Source organism: Priapulus caudatus, unplaced genomic scaffold (assembly GCF_000485595.1).
Source record: "Priapulus caudatus unplaced genomic scaffold, Priapulus_caudatus-5.0.1 Scaffold93, whole genome shotgun sequence".
NCBI lineage: Eukaryota > Metazoa > Priapulida > Priapulimorpha > Priapulimorphida > Priapulidae > Priapulus > Priapulus caudatus.
This window is the reverse complement of record NW_014577154.1, coordinates 302,081-317,205: the sequence shown is the minus strand read 5'-3', so window position 1 is coordinate 317,205 and position 15,125 is coordinate 302,081. Positions and strand designations below refer to the sequence as shown.

Below are 15,125 nucleotides of genomic sequence, written 5' to 3'. Positions count from 1 at the left end.
AACCGCCCTTGCCCCTAAAAGACCTATTGCAAGCGTAACAGAATTAGTATGTACAGTGTATCATGGGTATATGTTTTGCTATTTTATAAAACCACAAGATCATCCGCTGACCACTGTGGATACGTGCGCCGGCCTACAATGTGGCGCACGTATCCACTGCGGGCGGCGCTTCATACGTGCATATTTGGTAATTAGGCTAATCGTGCGTCAATAAACTCGAAACTCACAGGGATTATAGCTAAGACGTGTTTATAGGTACATCTAGAATTCTAGAATTGTACCTCAACTCGTTCGCTCCATGTGCTTGTAACTGCACTTTCCTACCGGCAGTATATGGTCGCACCTGCCTGCAGCCGCGCCTGTATAAGCCTATGGGCATTACCGTGCGTGAATAATAGCTAATTAATTAGACTAATCGTGCGTCAATAAACTCGAAACTCACAGGGATTATAGCTAAGACATGTGTTTATAGGTATCTAGAATTCTAGAATTGTACCTCAACTCGTTTGCTCCATGTGCTCGTAGCTGCACTTTCACTAACAGCTGTATACAATGCGCCCAGTACAGACAGTACAGGCGGGCGCGGTAGGGGGTTCGGAGTTGGGTGCCGCCATATTGACCGGTAGGAAAGTGTATTTGCGCCATTATTTTCACTATTTTACTTTTAGGTTGCACTGCGACTGTGTCCGTTGGCATCATATTATCTTCCGGAGGCTGCTGTACTGACACTGATTGATAATGGCTCGCAATAAAGAAAAGCAATTTGGTCGTCTCAACAGATTATGGCTACAGAAGGAGAGAGAAGGTAGTAATATATACTCCATTTCACATTACATTATAGGCCTATTTCGTAGGGCTTCGTGAACGTATGGCTGGTAACAAATCACGATGATTATAAGGAAAACACTTACACGTAGAAGCGTTCGACAACATCAGGCAAAGCAATCGGAGAAGAGATCACGCGATGTCGAGTTGCCGGCGCAATCCCAGCAGATTCAAAGCGAGCTGCACTCTGATTCGAATCCGATATTTAGTGCTCATCTGCCGGCAGATGGCAGCACTGTAGATCAGCGTTGCACACCGCAAGACAAGTGGGTTGAAAGCTCGTTTAACGTGTCTGTTAGTACGAGTGATGAAAGCAAAGCATGCAAACGGAGGCGAAGATCATCTCTCGCTAGTCTCTCGCAAAAGCCATGCGCGGCGACATCTGTCGAGAAAGAAAGGGGCAGTTCCGCCAAGCCAAGCCTGAACTTGCCACCCGCAAAAAACGAGGCAATTGCCGACTCAGCAGTTCACGATAATTCTAGCTTCTACGAGGACGATTCGGTTCTGGCGATGATCGATCTTTGCGAGGCGGAGTATGTTCGCCAGTCGGCTTCCGTTAGCACAGACGGGGTCGCTGCCTCGTCGAGCAACGCTAGCGCAGGTAACGATGTAGTCACGCCGCCTAAAGGCAGATGTTTAGAATCTAGTCTACACGCGTCTAACGAGGGACCGTCCGTGCCAGAGACGGCGATCGCGGGCAGGAAAACACAAGCAGAATCGTCGGAATCTCCAACGCGAGCCGTCGTCGCCGGCGAACCGGGTCGCGATGCCAACAATGAAACGAGGGCCGCCGTTTCCGCGGCGATGTCGATGCAGACTCGGATACGGCGCGCGCTGCAGCAGAACGCGAGCGTGTCAACAACCCCGGAGATGCTCCGGGCGAAGAAGCTGCGAGACACGACTCTGCGACGGGAGATCGACGACGCGCCGCCATTGCCGCCGCCGGAATCGCCGAGCGCCGCCGCCGCTGCCGACGACTTCTTCGGCCTGCCCGCAAAGGTCAAGGTGCTGCTGGAGAAGGTTCGCGGGATCAAGGAGCTGTTTCCGTGGCAACGCGAGTGCCTGAATCTGCCGGCGGTGCGGCGCGGCGGCAACCTCGTCTACTCGCTGCCGACGAGCGGCGGAAAGACACTCGTGGCCGAGATCCTCGTGCTGCGGCAGCTGCTGCTGCGGCGCAGGAACGCCGCGCTCGTGCTGCCCTACGTCTCCATCGTGACGGAGAAGGTGCAGGCGCTGTCGCCGTTCGCCGACGCGCTGGGCTTCCTCGTCGAGGAGTACGCGGGAAGCCGCGGCGCGTTCCCGCCCGTCGCGCGCCGCCGCCGCAACTCGGTGTACGTGTGCACGATCGAGAAGGCGCACGCGCTCACGAACAGCCTCGTCGAGACCGGCCGTCTCGACTCGCTCGGCCTCGTCGTCGTCGACGAGCTGCACATGATCGGCGACGGCGGCCGCCGCGGCGCCACCCTCGAGGCGATGCTCGCGAAGCTGATGTTCGTCGCCGGCGGCGACGGGAACCGCGGCGACGACGGCGTTCAGATCGTCGGCATGAGCGCGACGCTGCGCAACGTCGACGAGCTCGCGGCGTTTCTCGACGCCGAGCTGTTCACGAGCGACTTCCGGCCCGTGGCGCTCACCGAGTACCTCAAGGTCGGAGCGGACGTGTACGAGATCGACCAGCGCGCGGCGAGCGCGGAGGATCGGCTGACGCACCGGCGCGTCGTCGTGGCGACCAAGGCGCCGGCGGGGGGACCGCGGCGGCGCGACGACGACGACCCCGACCATCTGCTGACACTCGCGCTAGAGGTGATCCCCGCGCACTCGTGCCTCGTGTTCTGCTCGACGAAGAAGAACTGCGAGAACGTCGCGATGAACCTCTGCCGGCGGATGGACGCGTCTCTGCGGGAGGTTCGCGCGCGTGACCGGCGCGCGCTGCGTGGCGCGCTCGCGCTGGAGGGCGAGGGCCAAGCGTGCCCCATTCTGCGCTACACGATGCAGTACGGCGTCGCCTACCACCACGGCGGCCTGACCGTGGACGAGCGGCGGCTCATCGAGGCCGCCTACCTCGACGGCGCCCTCTGCCTGCTCGCGTGCACGTCGACGCTCGCCGCCGGCGTCAACCTGCCGGCGCGGCGCGTGATCCTGCGTGCGCCGTACGTCGGCCGCGAGCTCATCACGCGCAGCCAGTACAAGCAGATGGTGGGGCGCGCGGGCCGCGCCGGCATCGACAGCGCGGGCGAGAGCGTGCTCGTCGTGCAGCCGGGCGACCGCGCGCGCGTCGTCGCCGCCGTCGTCGGCGGCGCGTACGAGACGTGCCGCAGCAGCCTGCCGCACGACGACGGCGGCGGCATCGAGAGCCTCGCGCTGTCCTGCGTGGGGCTCGGCGTCGCCGGCAGCCGGGAGCGCCTGCGCGCGCTCATGCGGCGCACGCTGCTCGCGCGGCAGTCGCCGCGACCCGACGCGGAGGTCGCAACGCGCGTCGACGTCGCGCTCGCGTCGCTCGTCGAACGCGGACTCGTGCGGGAGGACGGCGGCGGCGCGCTGGCGGCGACGCGGCTCGGCCGCGCCGCGTTCAAGGGCCCGGTGAACCACGCGCTTGCGCGCACGCTCTACGACGACCTGCGGCGCGCGCAGGGAGCGCTGCACCTCGCCTCGCACCTGCACCTGCTCTACCTCGTCACGCCGTACGAACAGGCCGACGCCGTGCGCGTCGACTGGATGACCTACCTCGACGCGCTCTCGCGGCTCGACGCCGACGAGACGCGCGCCGCCGCCGCCGTCGGCGTCACCGAGGGATACGTCGCGCGGCGCATCGCCGGCGGCGGCGGCGGCGGCGGACCTTCCTCCGCCGACGCCGCGGCAGTCGCGCGGCGGTTCTACGTGACGCTGATGCTGCTCGCGCTGTGGAAGCGAGCGACGGTGTGGGAGGTGGCGCAGCGCTTCTCGTGCTCGCGCGGGTTTGCGCAGGGCCTGCACGCGGCCGCTGCAGGCTTTGCCGCCTGCGCGTCGTACTTCGCCGGCGAGCTCGCCGAGCTGTGGCCGTACCCGCGCCTGCTCGCCGATGTCGCCGCGCGGCTCTCGTCCTGCACCAGCCCCGAGCTCGCCCCGCTCACCGAGATCGCGGGCGTGCGCGCCTCCCGCGCGCGGGCGCTGCACGCGGCCGGGTTCCGCGCGCCGGCCGACGTCGCCGCGGCGCGACCCGACGACCTCGCGCGCCGCGTCGCCGGCGTCGCACGCAAGCAGGCCGCGACGCTCATCGCGTCGGCGCGCATCGTCGTCACGGCAACGGCCGACGCGCTGCGGGAGCAGGCGGACGAGCTGCTGCGGGCGAGTCGCGCGCAGACTCCCGTCGCCGCGAGCGACGACCGGAACGTGGGGGAGGACGTCACCGGGGGCGACGACCACGCGGCGGCGGGGCGCGGAGGCGGGGGCAGCGAACCGTGGGGCAGTGAGGTGTCGGTGCCTGCGATGGACAGTGAGAGTCAGACCTCTGCACTTGGTAGCGTCTGCGATTACCCCAGCTGATATAGCGAGCAATGTCAGGAATCTTGGAGAGTCGCTAGACACGAACGATTAAATTGATGTTGCCAGCTGCTCTGGACGTAGACAAAAACGGAAACGACTGTATGTCTGTATATATCACTTTTTTGCTGGAACTTATTACCTCCGCCCAACGGAGTTGGAGGAGGTTATGTGATCGCTCTCGTGCGTTCGTGTGTTCGTGTGTTCGCGTGATCGATATTAGTGCGCGAGCCAGCCAGCGCAGCGAGCGTGTACATGTGATCGAGCAGCAGCAACGAGCGGCTGCTACGAGCGAGTGGGCAGCAAGCCAGCAAGCGTGTACATGTGAGCGAGCAGCAGCAACGAGCGGCTGCTACGAGCGGCTGCTACGAGCTATGTCGCTGGCGGAGGTATGCACTCTCCGTGAGTGCCCTCTGTCTAGTTAGTAATGTTATAATATCGACAAACAAAGAGAGAGTTTGCAGCTTAGGTGCTGGTTGAGTCTTGCATTAGGCGTGTGATTAGCTTAAGTAAACTTACCAGCTGTCCAGGGGGAAAAATTAAGAAGAGATCGCCAGGTGCCAGGTATCTATTTTCAGGTAATCGTTGGTGTCATTAGGGTGTGACCGATATCTTGGAGGTGGCTACTTAACAGGTGGTTGGTAAACTGGGGTTTAGTGTCTTAGCTGTATGATTTCATATGAGAATGCTAGAACTTGGATGCGCTGGTGATTTCCGAGTGCCAGTTTTATATATAGAAATGGATTAGAGTTGAATTTCATGATGAAAAAAAAAATTGAGAAAAATATATTTGTATATTGTATATTGTATATTATGGGTGCTAAAAACTTCGTAGTAAAATGGATTTTTTACAAACATTTAATTGCCCATAGTTTTACTTTTTAAATTAGTACTTCGACGTTGGAAAATACTGTTCGTGTACTTGCAGTAGTGTCGCAAAAACGGTTACACATTTAAAGTAGATCTGTATGTGAATCTCATATGGAAATTATCCCTCCTAAAACTGTCTAGACACTGGTTGCAGGTTTTCTTAAACCTTGCACGTACAATGTACCGAATCAAACTCGGTTTGCATTGCATGTAAATTAGCTGGTCGAAATGTCAAAAAAAAAACATTGCACATATTTACCCTCGATATTGCTAGCTATGCGTGTACATGTGCTTGTGGAAGCACCAGCTAGCTAATATTGCAGCTTTCATTTTACAGATGAACCAAGAACTAGACCAAATCTGGTAAGTGGCACTCCTATCTTGTATTGGACTTGACATTAATTTTTAATGATGAATCATTTAATATTATAATAGTCCTCTCATTTATTTTAGATTTTTTATCATTTCTATCAAGTATTTTTAATTGGTAAACATTTTATTGACTAAAATAGATTCTTTGCAACAGTATAAAACTACATTTTGTGTTGTTAAATTATATTAACATTTGCATTAATGCTATGAATGATAAATTTCTTTTGTCATAGAGCACATTGAATAGTGCCGAAAGCATAAAGAAATGGATCCCAAGTATAAAAGCTGATATTGACTTCTATCTGAAGGTAAAGTTATAATGAGCCATTATTGTAATGATAACTTAATGATTCCACTTGGGGAAAAAACAAGCTAATTATGCCCACACATAGATATATGTTGCTATAGTTATTACACATTAGTATGAGAACTGTTTTGGGATTAATCATTATAGAATCTCTTGTGCTTTTCTCACAACAACATAGATGGAGGATACATACATGCATGCACGCACGCACGCACGCACGCACGCATGCATGCACATTAATAGCCTCTACATTAACACAGTGCTTCATCTCACTGTTCTTTTTGGTGCGAGTTTATTCTTGCACAAAGTTGCGACCTGGTTTATTCATTCATACAGGTTCACTGGAATTAGTTTAATTTATTCATAGAGCACGCACGCAAAACCTCAGGCTCTTCTATCCGCTGAAAATTCTTGTTACAATTTAAATTGACGATTTCACAATGTGATTTGCTTAAATCTGCAAGAAGTAGGTGGTGATATTTGTATCTTAACTTCCCGTTTTACATATTTAGATAAAATCAGGAGATAAAATGGTAATAGACGCATTGTGGCTTGGGATCTCTTCTAATTTTTCAGCAGTGGGTTCAGTGTGAAACTTTGTGTGTGGCAACTATAATATGCTTGAATATTTTCCTCTCATGTAGGACATTAAGTTGATAGCTCCCGTTTTTTTATCAAATGTTTCGTTCAATTACAGCAATCGGAAGTCCCATGCTATCCAGAATGGAAGATTGAGGAATTTCAAACAGAAATTGAATACCTACAGCGACAGTACAAGAGCTTCGTACGAAAGCTCCAAAAGATTGAACCTACAACAACCGAAATACCGTGGACTGAACGCGCATACAAAGTGAAGAAGCGGTCTCTTCCTCTAGGTTTGTAGTGAATCTTGTCATAGTGAGAATGTTTAGAATGTACATGTGCGTTAGGTGTACTTATGATAGTGTGCACGCTATCCCATTTTTACATTGGATATAAGGGTACAAAAGAGACCTCGAAATTGTGTGAGTGTGCTTGCTGACAGTGCGTGCGTGCTGGCGTAGTATAGTATACTAGTTTGGAAATGCCGTTGAATTATGATTTATAGATGTTAGTTCAGCAGATCTTCAACTAGTAGGTTATCATAAAGAAAAAAAACACATTCGCCCCACCAGATGGCGACGGTGTGTATTAGCACACCAAGACGTAAGGGATCCCTTATACAAAATAGTCAACAGAATTGTCATTTTCAAGCAAAAATGTGACAATTTTTTTACAGATTCGAGCAGCCATGATATTGCGGGACCCGTCGTCACGTCAGATCCGTCTCCCTTGGGAAGCAACACCGGAAAGCCGAAAGCCTTCAAGAGAATTTCGCTGCCCGTGCTGGAGAGAGAGGAGCCGCCGCCGTCTTCAGCACAGGGCGAGCAACTCGACTTGTTTCGTCTCGCCGGTCAGGACAAACCGCTCGAATTCGATGCGCGACAGACAGCGACCGCCCGCGCGTGCGACGAGGTCGGCGGGGAAGCAGACGCGCGACGGACAGCGACCGCCCGCGCGTGCGACGAGGTCGGCGGGGAAGCAGACGCGCGACGGACAGCGGGGGTCGTCGCCAAGGGAAGACCTGCGCGTCGTCTCCACGGCAACGCCGCTGCGGGCGAGCGGGGGGACCCCAGCGCGGAGATCGTGCGTCGTCACGGCGACGCCTCGGCTGACGACGACGACGTGGCGTCGTTGGCGCGCGACGTACGCGGGCGGTCGCCGGCGTGGTGCGAGAGCGGTGAGAAGGCGACAGAGCGGCGTAACGTTCTTGGTCTCGAGTACGAGTCGTCGGACAGCGATGAGTGAGCGTAGGTACGTCGATCGCCGACTCGCTCGTTGACGCTCGTACGGAAAACATTGTCGCCCAGCACTCGTTTGTAAACACGAAACGTAGGCGACGTTTCGACATGTAGCCATGTTATCATAGTACTGTTTTTAACTACACTTCTTTGATAAGACCATGCCATTCTATAATTGTAATCGTTGTGATTTTTCCGTAAACAGTACTGGTCGGCATAGTGTCGTTTGAAAACTTGTCCGGAGTTGTGAGAAGTGTCACCGGCGAGTTTATCTGTTGAGAGAATGCTGGCCGATGTATCATGGTAGGTGGAATCACTCTGTGTATGCAGAATATGGTAATATGTACATATATATATATACGAAACTGTTTAAAAGTGTTTGAGAGACTGTTACACATTTCAGTTTATTATATTTTTTAGTTAAATTTGGTGAGGTTATATTTATACAAACAGAATATTTAATATAATTATTATTGAGACTGTTTAAATGATTGGTAGCATACAAATAATATCAATGTAAATAGTTTTCAGTGCATTCTCCGTCCAGTAGTTGAAACTTACGTACGTGAAATTTCACCTACTATAAATAGCAACTATCAACAATAGTATCAAAGGTTATGTTCATTAGGAGACTGACCTTTCGAAAATGATGCTCCATAATAGTTTTCTTGAGCAGCGATGCTAGTATGTAAATAATAAGTTTATCACATATTTAATATAGACCATGCCTATATACATCTGACAGAGTGAGTCGTCATCGACGCGTAGCAGGCACGCGTGCACGCGATAGAACCGTACCATACTGCAGTCACTATTCACGAGACGTGTCTGCCCCTTACTCTGCATGCACTAGCACTCGTTTGCGCGCGGAAGTTACTAAGGCTGTGCGATCGGTATATGTCTATACATTGACAGCATTTCGCGCCAAGCTTACACACTGTATTGGAGCTGGATCGCCTAGCACTACGTATACGCGTTTCTGGCTGTGATACATCGTCATGGTTGTCGTGCGACCGTTGACAGGCTTCAAGCATCGCGGCACTACGTCTGTCTTATTCGTGGCGCTAAACTTACTCCTGGCATAACTACGGCACTACAGATATGCGAACCTGCGTGCTAAACTTACATCGTACACTAGACAGAGCTACGTTACTATAGACGTGTATAGCCAAACACGCACCTTGGCAGGACTACGCCGATATGGTTGCCCGCCGTATATATACAACTTGCGCTGTAAGTTTGGTGCGCTGCTACGGTTGCGTACCAAACTCACACAGTACCAATGACCAGTGCACAATAGCTGTGAGAGGCACCCCGCTTTGCCTATTAGCATTAATCTGTGAGTGTGCACTGTGTCGGGGCGATACTAGATGTGTCACAAACTGATACTGAAATCATTGCTCGCAAAGGAATCCTACGCGCGCACACACACAGGTCTACATCTATTCTTCATTAGTAACACATATTCCGCAGGCCAGTACACGCTCGTGTGTGTAATTAGCAAACGTAGGTATATATACTACTATACAAGCTGGAGAATACTAAATGGCACATAAAAATAGCTTTATATTAAATGTTCGATTATACCTAAGGGGACATGACCTTATACAATATCGGCTCATATATGTACAGATGCTACAAATATCATTTATCGGTATCTAAAAAAACAAGTACATATAATACAATGATTGTCGGCCACAGAGTGTAAGTGATTGGAGTTTCACGGGTGCAATTCTATCATGTATTGTATACAGCGAAGATGACACACACAAATATATATATGTATATATATATATATATATATATATATATATATATATATATATATATATATATATACTATTCAATTACGAATGTCAGTAGTGGCAATGATGCCTTGTCTAGCGGCATAAATCATTATGAGCTGTTAGTTGAAATTATGAGGCGCAAACTTTTCTGCGTCAGTGTATCAGGTAATATCGTTTGATATTACCACCATTTCCTAATATGTTTCGCATCCCGTTCGAGACTTCCTACTTTAGATCTCCTCCTCGTACTTCAGTAACTAGTAATCAGATTTACATCTATTTTAATATCGCACCCTTATATATTCAAATGCATTTCGCATGAAAGCCCCCCCCCCACTCCAACTAGACGGATGAAAGCAGATTATGCTGCGTAATGTGGCACGCGTCTGAGACTCGAGCATAAATGCGGCAGCAGCGGCAAACATTTTAGTTCATTTACATTCGGTAAAACAAAAAGCTGATCATGTTTTCGCGATGTTGAGAATACCCCCCCCCCTACTCTCCTTCCCCTCCTCCCCGCCCGCGTGCGCATGCGTACACACGCCCTCTCATCCAAACACGTTTATTTTGGTGGTTTAAATTAAATAGATTTAATTAGAGGGCTTGTGTAATGAATGAATAGCGCGTCGTATCGCGATGAAATGACTCATGAGCTAGTGCGCGTTATTATATGTGCGAATCTATCTACATGGTAACGTGCCTTTCTTGTAGTGTTCTTATTTACTGTGTTGTGACTTTGAAAGGCCGTATGCAACTGTATGTGGTCTTTGACTGACGGAATAATTCAACGGATTTGGCTGCTTTTAATTTTCGGTTTTCATCTTGGTGAAGCAATAGGCCTATCGAAAACGTACTTTCTAGCCGTGCACGCTCGCGCATTCTGGAAAGTTTCGTCTAGCACCATAAATATTAAAATAATGGCCGTCACGTATACGCGTACGCATAAGCTTCGCGGATGTGCCATCGAACCGTGGTCTATGAAAAAAATGTTATCCGTAAATTTCGCCGTGAGCAAGACTTGTGCTTTCCATGTTTCATCGTCATTATATATCATATATATAATATATATATATATCATATATATATATATATATATATAATATATATGGCCTATATATATATATATTTCGATATCTAGAACCGCGCCGGTCCGTGTGCGTTCAACAATACCGCAGTGTTCTCTGCTAGACCATCACACACTGTGAACATGTCCACGCAAGTATGTTGTACAGATACAATATTCTGTAGATATATGTTCAGGTTCCCCCCCCGCGCTCCCCTCATACTCCATTCAATAAGCACAGCGGCACGTGACTGCTCTCCTGACCAATCAGATCATCTCGGAGTTGCTGCTGTTGTTACGGTGTCGCCCATCTGTCGTGATTGTCACCTCTGACCTCGAAGTCGAGTGGGTCGTCGGAACGTCCGTGGTTTTGGTGACGCACTTTCGCTGCTGCTGCTGCTGCTGCTGCTGCTGTGAGTGCGAGTAGGAGGAGGCGGAGGAGGAAGAGTGTTGTTGAGAGGAGGCATGGCTTTCCGTCGTTCTTGCCGTCTTTGAGACTTGCTTTTGCACCGAGCTGCTAACCGACTTTTTCACAACCTGGCCGCCGCCGCCGCTGTCCGCCCTGATGCCATCGAGTAAAATCTTCGACGTCGACGCGTTGTCCTTTTCGCGTGCGCCCTCCTCTTTCGCGGCGGCGGCGGCGGTGGCGGCGGTGGAGGAGGCGGAGGCGGAGGAAGGGGCTTCCTTTATGCTGGACGGCGTGCCGTTAAGCGGCGCGCGCGACGACGCCGTCGGCTTCGTCTCGATGTAGCGGAAGTGCTCCGGCTTGATGTGCACGTACGTCGGCCGGTAGAGTATGATGTTGTCGTCCTCCGTGCTGCCGTCGTAGACCTGTCCCAGCTGAAACTCGGGGCTTATGTACATGCCGCCCTCGACGTGCTGCGAGCAGTGGCCGTAGTAGGCAGCAGGCGGCGTTGCGCTCGGCACGCGGTAGGGCATCGTGGCGACGACGATGGGGAACTCCATGTGCATGTCGTCGCCGCTCTCCTCCATTGTCATGCAGATCTATGCATATAACACACACACGGGAGAGGCTTTACTAAGCTCGTATTTTGCTCTACTATATAATAATCATCATCATAATAATCATAATAGTTATTATTATTATTATTATTATTTGGTACGGTAAACGCGACAAATCCAGCAGCAGCGGCAGTGCAGCGGCAGCAGTAGGTGGGCGGTTGGTGTTCACGAGTATAAAGCGGCCATTATTATTTTTATTGTTACGTTCTATTTTTTTCTATTTTTATCATCGTTATTCTTATTTTTTCACTATTCTTATTTTATTATTGTTTATTTATATTACAATTTGTTTTTATCGTTGTTAAACTTCTATTATTGTTATTTAACGTTTATCATTTCTATTTACTTTCATTTTATTTTGTTCGTATTTCGTATAGCGCAGCAGTAATTAAAGAGGTGCGTTAGCCTGCCCCGCTGCCTCTGACCAGACCGTCGTTGCTGTGAGAGCGTGATGACTCGTCTCTACACAGGGAAATAATCGCAGTCATAAATCCGTCGATCGCTCGCCACCGTTAAGATCTAACAAACGGCTATCTATTCGCAGAACGACTATAGCCGTAATAGAAATCGGCAAAGAGTGCAGTCAGTGTGATCTATAGCACGCGTGGATGAGCGACCCATAACGGTAGTATACCTTAAGCGAGTAGCTGATCTGAATAAGCCGACAGATGTCGCTGGAGAGCGTTGGTGGAACAATAGGCAGCTGAAGCTGATCGTAGTCGTCAAACCTGAAAGATTTGCCGTCGAATGAATCGGCGATGCAAACAGAGCGGCGGTTACTGTCCGGGAACGCGTCACGCTGAATTTCAATGATATTTATCGAAATCGCCAACTTCCACTATCTAGTTAAAGTGCGTGAAAATAACGGGTTATGACTCGTGGTCGTTTATGCATTTTAATGAGAGCTCTTACGAGCTGGACAGCCGCGGAGTGTATATATACGTTTGTGTGGGAGAGCAGAATGAGCTTCTCGGGGGCGGTAGTGGGATGAAGACCGAGATCAATATGTAGTGCTAACATTAAACACGATAAAATAACAGCGACGGCAGCAGTCGGCGTGACGCAGCAAAATGTTTGCGAGAAGTTGTAAAGCGGACATCGCCGCCGCATCCACGGCTGTTTTATCGTATTATTATTTCTATCGCGAGCGCGTTGTCTATATCTCGCCGCGAATTTAATTACGTATGCAGATTTATGGGCGGGGAATTTATCGAAGCGCGCGCCGAGAGAGCGACGTCGAAACTAGGTAGTGTAGATTAAGGCGTTTCTCTGCCCGACCGTGCATGTGCCTAGCTTACATGTCGCATCGCGGGTTGGGGTTTTTCAGCCGGGCACGCGTTTATTTGCACGCTGGGCGCAGTGCAAATAGGGCCATGCGGGAGTTTACGCTTTTGGAGAGTCGTGTAAAAAAACGAGAAAGGGGGAATTTCTGCGCAACATAGTCGTCGGCGTTGCTTCTTATTACTCGATGATTTGTCGAAAACGCGCGATGTTGTTAGTGAGGCTGAGAGGGTCTATGTCCCCCAGGGTACTGTCGGAACGTACCCTGGGTACGGTCCGGTATACCGGAACGTACCCTGGTACCAGAGCATATAAATCAACGTGATTTATATGCTCTGCTGGTACTATCTAATATGCCGGACCGTACCTCGCCTACTCCACTAACGAGTCTAGGGAGTTGCCTATTCTAGGGAGTTGCCTACGCCTACTCCCTAACCCTAACCCTAACCCTAACCCTAACCCTAACCCTAACCCTAACCCTAACCCTAACCATATCAGATAGTTACCAGGGTACGTTCCGGCAGTACCCTGGGGAACATAGAGCCTATGAGCGTTAGTAAGCTATGTGTGTAATTAATGGGCTTCGTAAAGTCGTAAGCACCCCCCGTACTCCTCGACTAGTTTTCTACAGTGAATATAAAAAGTACCTGTATCTCGAGATAGGTCCCACGTTCGGTCCTCGAAACTCCATGACCGTGTGTAATGCATCTTTATTGAGCCCAAGTACGCCCCTGTCGATGTAGTATTCCACGTTCTGCGAATACAGCAATAATAACGATATCAGATGGTATCGATGATGCTAATGTTGACGAAGCTATGACGTCGTGAAAAAGTAACGTGAACGCGGCCATCTTGAAAGAGTAGATAGCTGCTTGTTGGTCGGTCTCTCGTATAAACTGCAAAAAAAACTGTAAATTCGATCATGCAAATATGGCTATAACACCTGTTATGCGGTGTTAATGTTTATGTTTATGTTTATGTTTATGTTATAATGTTTATGATGTTTAAAACGGGAAATGATACGGCGTAGAAAACAGATAACGAACTAACGGGCGTCTCAGGTACACACTTTTTTTTTATAAGAATTCTTTTTATAAGAATCATCGAGGCTCGATTTCCCAAATTTTATAGAATTTTTTAAGAATAATGCTGAGGCTCGATCATCAGACACACATTGTCACTCGATTCAACGAGGTACACGATGGCATGATGCGGCCTATATTGGCCTCGAAGACATTGACGCGGCGTAGAAGTCATATTACTGTAGTTTAACGAATTGCGTATATTTTGAAAAGGAGGGGTTACTTTCGTTGTGTTATACATTGGTTCTATACATTGCAATGTCGCGAATTCTGCGCTTTTTCTACTTCCTGGAACCAGACAGTCGCATGTTTACAGTTAATATGATTAATGTAGCCTGTCTGCGTAAACTATAAGTATGTACCGCTTAAGGCGTCTTTGAACCGAATAGATCTAGCAACTGTCGTTTTGGTAGAGGGGTAATATGTCACAGTCACTGCAATCGCAGGAGTCGGTCTGTACCCTTGTCAGCCTTTGCCGGTCAGAACTCTTTTCACCGCACGATCGGGAAGATACTGCAATGTGTCTACTCTCCAGAGAGAGATTGTGCGGAAAACGTCTCGGGTAAAAAAAAATATCGATAATCTCTCCCAGGATCTAGTCGGAGCAACGTGCACAGTAGCTCTATCTCGCGCTCGCTCTCGCTGGCTCTCTCTATCTATCTATCTATCTATCTATCTATCTATCTATCTATCTGTCTGTCTGTCTGTCTGTCTGTTTATCTCGCTAGCTATCTCTCCCCATCCTTCTCTCTCTCTCTCTCTCTCGCTCTCTTTCTCTCTTTCTCGCTCTCTCTCTCTCTCTCTCTCTCTCTCTCTCTCTCTCTCTCTCTTTCTCTCTCTCTCTCTCTCTCTCTCGCTCGCTCGCTCCTGTTGAATTTCTACAGTGCAATTATCGGAGAGTAGGCGAAGATGAGTTTCGCGTTCTTCCTTCGAATGAAACTCGAATGTGATTCATGAGTCATCCTCATCGTGTGTGTTTTCCTCGTCGTCGCTAGGTCCGTGGCGCGCTGCCCGAGCCGTTAAACATTCCCTCCACATGGGCCCGCACACCGGTCGCTCGCTGGCGGCATGATGATCAGCGTATATATATATATATATATATATATATATATATATATATATATATATATATATACTATTCAATTACGAATGTCAGTAGTGGCAATGATGCCTTGT

At 49.8% G+C, this 15,125-nt stretch overlaps 3 protein-coding genes across 3 annotated transcripts in view; 2 read left to right on the top strand and 1 right to left on the bottom strand.

The window, feature by feature from the left end:
- Positions 1-888: 888 nt before the first annotated feature.
- On the top strand, positions 889-4,347 carry LOC106804926 (helicase POLQ-like). Its single transcript, XM_014806334.1, has one exon. The coding sequence runs from the start codon at positions 889-891 to the stop codon at positions 4,345-4,347; it is 3,459 nt and encodes a 1,152-aa protein (XP_014661820.1).
- LOC106804943 lies at positions 4,271-9,997 on the top strand. Its single transcript, XM_014806360.1, has 5 exons — positions 4,271-4,446; positions 5,552-5,577; positions 5,820-5,894; positions 6,591-6,768; positions 7,152-9,997. Exons 1-5 carry the CDS (start codon positions 4,404-4,406, stop codon positions 7,718-7,720), a joined length of 891 nt encoding a protein of 296 aa, XP_014661846.1. The 5' UTR covers positions 4,271-4,403; the 3' UTR covers positions 7,721-9,997.
- Positions 9,998-10,600: 603 nt separating this feature from the next.
- The window catches only part of LOC106804925, a 54,869-nt gene continuing 50,344 nt past the window's right edge, over positions 10,601-15,125 (bottom strand). Inside the window, exons 4-6 of the mRNA XM_014806333.1 lie at positions 13,515-13,621; positions 12,221-12,314; positions 10,601-11,568 (exon numbers count right to left, since the gene is read on the bottom strand). Coding sequence (XP_014661819.1) covers positions 10,831-11,568; positions 12,221-12,314; positions 13,515-13,621 — 939 coding nt within the window. The 3' untranslated portion in view covers positions 10,601-10,830. The remainder of the gene's footprint in view (positions 11,569-12,220; positions 12,315-13,514; positions 13,622-15,125) is intronic.